General features: G+C 36.2%; 1 protein-coding gene across 1 annotated transcript in view; it reads left to right on the top strand.

Moving 5' to 3' along the window:
- The first annotated feature begins 294 nt into the window (after positions 1–294).
- LOC135195436 (uncharacterized) overlaps positions 295–9,899 on the top strand; it is a 34,055-nt gene continuing 24,450 nt past the window's right edge. The window contains exons 1-3 of the mRNA XM_064221680.1: positions 295–383; positions 5,427–5,617; positions 6,510–6,567. Of these exons, the coding sequence (XP_064077750.1) occupies positions 5,441–5,617; positions 6,510–6,567 (235 nt within the window). The 5' untranslated portion in view covers positions 295–383; positions 5,427–5,440. The remainder of the gene's footprint in view (positions 384–5,426; positions 5,618–6,509; positions 6,568–9,899) is intronic.

Here is a 9,899-nt window from a genome sequence, read left to right as displayed (position 1 = left end):
TGCTTTTAATCTTGTGTGGATTGCAACGAAAAGTTCACCATTTGACAAATGCCATCATCAACTGATTGATGCTTATCAGGGCTCCCTTCACCGACTCCTGTAATTGAAAAGCGCTATTTGGAACTCTTGAAAACTTGGGTTTTGCCGCTGTCCAAATCGGAGGGTAATATGGAATTGCAGTCATTTTGCTAGATTCAGGCGTCACTCCCGATGAAAGTTTTAGAAGAAAACAAGCTGTCATCTGAGTCATAACATATGATTATCCAATTATTCAGATGAATATATAAGGTCTACGCATCATATGGCCTCCTCACTTCCTCCACTCGCTTCTGTGGCATAGGAAGTCAAGTATCTGTCGAGATTCTGCAAAGCCTGCGAGTTTGGTAAGTAGATGCCAAAAAGCATTTCCATTGCCTTAATACTTGTTTTTTAAAATCCTCATTTCTAACCTATATAGTTCAAAGAACTCGTGTTCTTAACATATGTTGTAATGAAAAAAAAAAAAAAAAGACTTGCAGGAGGTTAACTGGAAAAGAATATTTAGCTTGATTATCCCTATCCTTGTCGACTGCGCCGATCAGAAAACCATTAGAATTTTTATTATCTCCTTGCATATAGCATTACAGAGAGGGGTTGCGTAACTTGATTTGAGGAAACTTCACTATCTACTTGTGCTGAATACACACACACACACACACACACACACACACACACACATATACATATATATATATATATATATATTTATATATATATCTATATATATATATATATAGATATATGTATATGTGTGTATGTGTGTGTGGTGTGTGTGCAGGAGCGTAACTGGTTCCAAAAAGTTGGAGGGGGGTGTGACAATGGGGTGGGTGGCGAGCGAAACGAGCCTGTTCAGCTGGGGGGTGAGGGGGCGCTGTGAGCCCCCCCTCCCGCGAAAATTCTTGAAATCTTAGCTCTTTTTAGGGGCAATGTAAGGCCTACAAGGGCAGGTAAACTAAATAATATGGGTGGTTTAACATTAAACATCTGAAAGCAATTATATGTCATATGTATGGATGCCATTAAATAGTTGGTGGACACGCTTACCCTAGCACATATAGAATTTATCATTAGCTGTGCGTTATTGATTTATATGTAAAATCACGAGCACAATTTTCTTATACATGAAACAAAGCACCATAGATCCCTTGGAACTTTTCTGTTTTATCTGTTCAAAAACTATGATACAAAGGAGGTAGAATTTCGTTAATAGTTAAATGAATAAATATCTAAAATGATTATAATATACCAAATGTTCTTTCAATCTTATATAAATTTTCTTGAGAGGTTCAAAGAAAACTTCAGGACACTGTTTTTAAGGGGTAATAATTTCATTTTTCTTGCTCTGTCTTCCTAGAAGGGTGATATTTAACCATAATATTTATTAATTTGGGAGGAACAGAATATACTGTGTCCCCCCTAACTGAAACTTTGGGGGGGTGGCGGGACACGTCGTGCCCTTGAGTTACGCCCCTGCATATATGTGTGTTGTTGCTTGTGCTGTATATACTACCATATATATATTATATATATCTATATATATATATATATATATATATATATATATATATATATATATGTGTGTGTGTGTGTGTGTGTGTGTGTGTGTGTGTGTGTGTGTGTGTGTGTGTTGAGTTTATGCAAATATTTTGGAAAATGAAAGAAAAAGTAATTCTGAAACGAATATCTCAGGTAATATTGTACGTTTTTTTGGGCAGAGTTTTTCCATTTATTTCACTTCGTTTTGGCCTGTGTCGGCGGCTTTGACTAGCAGGAACTAAGATACAATAATATCCAGCATTCCATTTAAATCTCGGGGGTCGGGTTTCGGTTGGGCAGTTGTTATTACTTTTATTCACTGTGGTTTTCAAAACCAGAAATAAGTTCCAAAACTCTTGGAACTTTCTGTCAGATACACATTTTATTTTTAAAAGAAAAGTTTTTTTTTATCAAACAGATGTCATAGCCATGGGCTTCCCCCAGAACAATCTGTCGCTAATATTTTTATGAGTCATAGAAGAACAATTCTGGAATGAGAGCCCAAATACTTTTAAACCCATATTTTATAGGTGATATGTAGATGACAGAACAATTTCACGCCCAGTTGTTTTAAGATTTTATCAACTCTTTTTCATCCCCATATTAGTTTTACTGAGGAAAAAGAATGTAATGGCCACATTTCCTTTTCACATATTTTGGTTATTCGTTCTGAGGAAAAGTTTGAGACTGGCACTTTTAGAAAGAATACGTTTACCGGCCTTGGGTTGAACTTTTTCAGTCATTGTACCTGGTGGTCGAGGTTAATTCTTGCAGAATTCTTATTCGTAGAGCCTTTTCCTTTCACTCCAACTGGAATAACTCGCTTGGAAGTCAGGTTTTTAGAGACGTATTTTAAGAATAATTGTTATCCCTTGAACCTGTTCAATGGAAGCATTAAAGAATTTTCAGACAATATTTCAAAGGCAAAAACTGTACTTTGCACCGTACCCAAATAGGTAATTTATGTTTCTCTGCCCTTCACTCATAACTCTGTATTAATCAAACGTAAATTATTGTCACTCTTGAGTCATCCGTAGCCACATGTTGCCTTCAGATTTGCTTTTATTATCCTCATAAAATTGGAAGACTGTTTCGCTCGCTCTCCCAGAGTTGATGCGTACCTGTATAGCTTACAAGTTTAATTGCTCAAGCACCTAATTAATTAGGTGTCTGACTCTAAGTAAAAAGAAAAATAGTGCCAAAAGACTCCATGCCATATCCTGCCTCTATCACATAGAATACAGTGATTTCCAAATACTTAGACAAACAAAACACAGCCATTCACTTCCCTCTTTAATCCCTCCATATCGAACAACAATCACCAACACTGAATAGCCAAACCTCCTCAGTTCCATTGTACATTACAAAGTTCTTTAAACCCACACGTCTTCATCCTCTTCCGTTCATAATCTTCTCTTGACTCTTTTACGTAACTACAGACATGGACAGTAGGTTTTCCGGTATTTAGCACTACATTCCCATTATTATTATTCTGAATATTTATGTTTCTTCTCGGTATCCATTTGCCCAATTATTTTATTTGACGATTTCTATTTAGTTATGTAATATCTTAGTTACTCATTGCTCTTGTATTAATGTTGATTTGCAGTTAACTTAGTTTTTGTGTTCCTTTTGTATACTGTCATCGTATATTTTTACTGTTCATTATTATGTATTGTCAATTATGGCTATTATAATACTTTTAAATCTAGTCAGTCAGTATCTATAGTTTTCCTAATGTTTGTTTTTATGTTATGTCATTCTATAGATAAGTGACAATGATGAGGAGAAAAGTAATGTATTCCCGAAAGCTCGGTTCTGCTTCTGTTATAATTTAAGAAATAATAATGTCTCCAATATTACCACGACTTCTGGCTATCCTGTTCCTCCTGATGCATACATAAACATGTATATATAGAATCCACTGGTCACTTTTTCACCAGATACATATGCAACTGTAATAGCCACAATTCCCTCTTAACTTCATGAATTCTGTGCTCTTTTATGGTGAGGCTGGGTCTATTCCAGCTCAAATAAGTATATCTGAAAACGATAAGTAAATGTATGTATGAGAGGGAGTAGACTTTTAATCCTTCTCGTGGTCAGGTCGGCAACGTGACCTCTTTGTGATTATGGGACCTGGGTTCGTTTCCCAGTACCGGACATAACAATTTCTTCAAATTTCTTTGAACTTGGATCTTCAGGCTTTATTGTGACAAGTGTATCCAAAAAAAGAGCAAAGAATTCAAAAAGTTAAGAGGGCATTGTGGCTATTATAGTTGCATTTATATATATATATATATATATATATATATATATATATATATATATATATATACATGTGTGTGTGCGTGTGTGTGTGTTTTACACCATCAGAGAGGATGCGATATGTAAAACTTACTTCTTCGAGGTATTCTGGTAGCAGTGGTCCTAGCCTCAGGCACTCTCTCTCTCTCTCTCTCTCTCTCTCTCTCTCTCTCTCTCTTCTCTCTCTCTCAACCAACAAATCGACCTCTACGCAACCCACATATCACAATTATCTCAGGTCGTTAAATTAGATTCACAAATTAGGAAAACAACAAACTTTATTTACTAAAGAACAAAAGGACTAACTAGATCAATCAAATTCTCAAAGAACAAAATGGTTAACTTAATATGACCCAAATAACTCACCATTATAAAAGGTATAATTAAAAACGTGAAACCAAAATAACCCTGGGGATCGGACCAAACCCGTGCTCCCCTTTTACTACAATAACTAGACATCAGTGAGAAGAAAGGTGATCAAAAAGTCATTAATGTCTCCCAGCACCACTCCATTTCCAGATCCGTCTAAGAGAGAGAGAGAGAGAGGAAAAAAAAGAAATCCCAGATAAATAAATTGTAAATAAACCAAAATAATATAAATTAGTTCTCCTGGAACAAAAGTCACATGAAAGAGGACATCTCTGAAACAAATGTTTAAGTTACAAAAAGACTAATCACACTCATAAACGAAACATGGTCATTCCAAAACCAGGCCGCTTCTAAGTGCCCAGGGTGCTATGCTCCCAAAATATAGGGGAACAGAATCTACGCACTCATATACGAACTTTTTAGACCTTCCCCTTGAGAGAGAAGACGTCACTAATACGTAACAAGTTCATTGCACTGGAAGGGTTCATGGCGTTATACATAGCGAAGAACCCCACCCAGGAGATTCTAACTAAAACCAGATTCCGAAGTATACCTACTTCCGCCCATGCATGAACATAGGCGCGACCAATGTTCAAGGTGACCTTAAGCGATAGATCTCGTTACGACACTCCTGAACTGACATTTTGTCATCTCACCACAGTGCAGCAAAATCAAAATATGTGTATGCCACGATAAGTGGCTCCATATCAGAGCGGCATGTCGTGGCATCCTTAAGGCATTTATTGGCTGATACTAGAATTTTTTTGACAGTGAACAATGCACGGTGTAATTTGGGATGATTCACTGAATAAATATAGTTTCATGATCAGTCCTTCCATCTAGGAAGGTTTCCGATGTAGAATACATTTGAATTGCCTTGAACATTCAGTTCAATACAAGTATCGACCTACACGAAGAAGAAAAGATTCTTTTGTAAGACGGTCATGAGCTTGTTACTTAGAATAATATATATATAATATATGAACGAGAGGGGGTGGCGGGGGGGAGGGACAGACAGAGATTGAAGAGACCATATGAACTTTCATTAAATTCATAAGGTGTTCATGTAATAAATAAAATAAATATACATTTACAACTGAATTTTATAAAGTGAACTCACCCAACCACCGCACCATTCTCAGTTCTCGTATTAATGGTGATTTCATATGATGCAGCTGCAGCTGGCGCCATGCTCCTGTCTGTGTGTCTGGCATCTATGTTGCCATTTGTGGCCTACAGCTGGACTCAAGGATATGGACTTCCCATTTTCTCCGAACTGACCCGTGCTTTCACGCCTCCAAAGTTTAGCCAACCAGCACCACCTTCCTGTAATACACTACCACTTTTCCAGCAGCCAGCACAAAAGGTAATGGATTTCAGAAACTTTTCTTCTCTTATGTTGCACGTTTTGTTAACCGTTTTTCTGTCCGTTGATATAAAAAGTCTTAGTTTGAAATTGAAGGTGAAAATTTGAAAATTATCTTACAGAAACGGCTACGAAATCGCCCTCCGTATTTAGCCATTGACCGACCTCATACATTCTCTATGAATTCGCCATATATGATGCAGATTTTTCATGCAGCTTTCATGTTTATAATAATTCAATTATTAAAATTTCTTCTTCACAAACCTGCAGCAATAAAACTTCATGCAAAAACTTGAAGACGAACTATCACAGAGACTCCTTCGTACCGTTCTGAATGAAAAACTTGGTACACGTAAAAAATGAAAATTCACGGAGTGAAGAAAAGTATTGTGTCAAAGAAAACAAAGGATTAATTAAAATGTAACTTTTTCATTTTTCTATTGAAATATATATATATATATATATATATATATATATATATATATATATATATATATATTATATATCTATATAATCTATATATATATATATATATATATATATATATATATATATATATATATATATATATATATATATATATATATATATATATATATATATATATATATATATATATATATATATATATATATATATATGTATATTACATTTATGGATGTGTAAATATTTACATATAGTCATTTACTTGAATGCAGATTCTGAACGAGGTACGAACTGGGCTTCACGTTCATGTCGAGTGAACCCTGAAGACTTGACAATTTTGCCTTATTGAAACACGCTGGAAAAAAAAAAAACTAACTTTCCTGAATCGAGTCTTGACCTTCTCGTAATTACTAATTCATTAATGTTGCTTTCTCCTCCCAAAATGCTTCCCACGCTGATCATTTAGTCTGCTAGTCTATGGAGGAAAGGCAAAGGAAAGAGGACCATGCAGACCATCACGGCAGGTATCTTACTTGATAATTCTCTCTCTCTCTCTCTCTCGCCCATCGCTGCCCATGTAATGCCCGATACTTGCAAGTGAACTTGTTCGTATAGGGAATAATAATTTAAAAAAAAGTCAATTCATAATCCATCGGCATATATCTATTTATTTATCTACACACATATATATATGTATATCAACCAGCACCGCATAACCTCCAATATAGTTCGGTTCCTGTTTCATTTTCCTGGCCATCGCCTTCATTCCACTCACGAGTTGCGCTCTGATTTGACTCCTGTTTTCATTTCCACTAATCTCCATTTCATCGCAGTAGATGTGTGAACCCTAACTCTTCCGGAACCCACATCATCTCCTTCGTCCGTTCATAATGATCTCATCTGCTTGATTAAGGCACTTGGAGCATTTTCCTTATGGCAGCATCTCTCACACTGTCCCGCCCTCTGAGCCCCAATCTTCCTTTTAGAGTTTTATTCCTGAATCGACAAAATGTCCAAAACATAAGATCATTGTCAACCAGGATTCACGTTCATGCAGCAGTGCAGATCGCACAATACGAACCTTTTGCATACAGTCAGTCCATTTGATTTTCTAATCTTATGCAGCCTGGGCATTGTCTAGTTTGTATTTTACAGTTTTTCACTAAATTATATTCGAAGAGAACTTGTGATGTAAGTCATTGATCCTGATTATTTAAGACCCTAAAACTCATTACTTCTATTTTTCTCGAATTCAAATGGAGTTCCATCTCGCTTGGTATATGATGTATTCTATTAACCAAGCTTTGGGAATCACCGGCGTATTCTAAACCTGTCAATTTTAGTTACATTGCCAAGATCAACGTCTCTCCCAGATATTCATTCCAAAAATAATGGGGCCACTGTTGTCGGCATTCCGTGGGCATCAAATTTGCTGTTTTCATTTACCGCCGATGATAACTTAGTTCACAATACAACATTCATACTTGCTCTTTCTTTCTGTTTTCTTTCTTGTAAATAAGCAAAACTTTCCTCTTCATACTATTCCTCCATTATGACTGGTTACAGGTTCATTCAAAATTTTCATCGGCTCTAATCTCCTTTTATCTCATTTTCTTTATTTTCAAGATTATCCGATGTTTGGTTTTAGGATTTAAATTACTATCTATGTTTTACCATTATTGTTGTCAACATAAATATTAGCATTATCTCCCTAATAACAGATAAACTTTTGCGAAGAAATTAAAAATTCTATTTGAGGTACTTTTCAAGATATTTAGCTACGGTAAGATTAAGCTACGGTAGATAGTCAGCATTGCAGTAAGAGCTAAGATTCCCAATACTAACCCAATATATTTTTTTCTAGGTACTACATCGGATTTGGTGCTTGATATGTCTAAGTAATTTTGCCCTTGTTACACCAGGTAAAGTTTGTTAAGAGCATTAGGCAGCGCTTGGAATCTGAGCTGATTACAACACGAAGTACAAAACTAAAATATTGTTAGTTACAACACCTAATGGTGACTTATTACCAACGTTGTCAAGGATTTGCCTTAGAACGGCACTAGGTCTCGAAATTCTGCCCCCCCCCCACATACACACACACAGTAATCACTACGTAATCTCGGTCTACTCAAACCGCGTGGGAACATCACTAACAAACTTTGCAAAACTTCTAAGATCATAATACACACACACACACACACACACACACACATATATATATATATATATATATATATATATATATATATATATATATATATATATATATATATGTGTGTGTGTGTGTATGTATATATATATATATATATATATATATATATATATATATATATGTGTGTGTGTGTGTGTGTGTGTGTGTGTGTGTGTGTGTGTGAGTTTTACATTTAAAGGCATATCAGTTTTGTTTCAAAATATTGCAAGAATAGCTGTCGATATTTTCCTAAGATTGTTCTGTCCTGAAAGTACTGTTTTCTTACAGCACACTACTCTAAGTATTAGGGCTGCCAAACCACCAAATACCTGATAGATTATTATTATTATTACCATTATTATATATGATTATTATCATTATTATTGTTATTATTATTATTATTTCTATCACAGCCATCCTATTCGACTGGCTGGTTTTTATTGTTTGGGGTTCCGGGTTACGTCCTGCCTCCTTAGGCGTCCATCACTTTCCTCACTATGTGCGCTGATTCTAGGAGCACAATAATGTGCTCCTAGAATCAGCTACTTCAGCATCTAGTTATTCCAGGTTCCTTTTGAGTGATCTTGGGATCGTGCCTCCTGGTGTTCCTATGATTATGGGTACAATTTCCACCGGCATATCCCAAATACTTCTTATTTCTATTTTCAAGTCTCAATACTTATCAATGTTTTCTCTTACTTTCTTTTCTACTATGGTGCCCCATGGTATAGCGACATTAATGAGAGATACTTTCTTCTTGATTTTGTGAATCACGTCACATCTGTTCTATTGGCACGTATCACCTTAACTGTTCTGATATCATAGACTCAGAGAATCTTTGCTTGATCGCTTTTTATCACTCCCTCAGGTTGGTGTTCGTACCACTTATTACTGCAAGGTAGCTGGTGTTCCTTGCACAGGCTCCAGTGGAGAGCTTTTACTACTGAATCCTGCCTCTTTTTGTAATGGTTTTTTGCAAGTGCCGGACATTCGCTTGCTAGGTGGTTTATGGTTTCGTTTTTCATATTGCACTTCCTGCATATGGGTGAGATGTTACTTCCATCCATCGTTCTTTAAGCATGCGTATATGGTTCTTAGGGGATGATCTTGTGCCGCTGTTAGCGGCATAAGATCAGTTCTTCCCTCTGTAGTCATTCATGTTTCATCGCTGGCCAGTTTTTTGGTCTGTCTCATGTACTGTTCGTGCATTGGTTTGTTATGCCATTCCTCCGTTCTGATTGTCATTCTCCCGTCCGTATAGTAGTCCTCTCCCTCCCTCCTTTGGTGTTATGTATAGTCTGTCTGTACTTGCTCTTGGTGTAGTGCACTGCTCATGTGTCTATGGCTTTCATCATATTTCCGGCGTTGAGTATCTTGACTTGAGTATCGCCTTAAGTCTCTGCATATATTCTTTCCTGATCTAGTCCTTCATCTCTTGGCGTTTCTATAATAGAAATTATTCCTGTCTTATCTATGTGTTTGATGCTATTCCCATTTGTATCTTTATTCCTCCAGTCCTTGTCACTTTGCCTCTTTGTATGCTGACCAAGAGACATTTTTTATTCCAAACTTTATCCTGATGTCCCCAGATACAATCCTTACAGTCTGGAGTAGGGAATCTATTTCCTTGATGCTCTTACCATACAGCTTGATATCGTCCAT

This window comes from Macrobrachium nipponense, chromosome 16, assembly GCF_015104395.2.
Source record: "Macrobrachium nipponense isolate FS-2020 chromosome 16, ASM1510439v2, whole genome shotgun sequence".
NCBI lineage: Eukaryota > Metazoa > Arthropoda > Malacostraca > Decapoda > Palaemonidae > Macrobrachium > Macrobrachium nipponense.
This window is presented reverse-complemented; position numbering and strand designations above follow the sequence as displayed.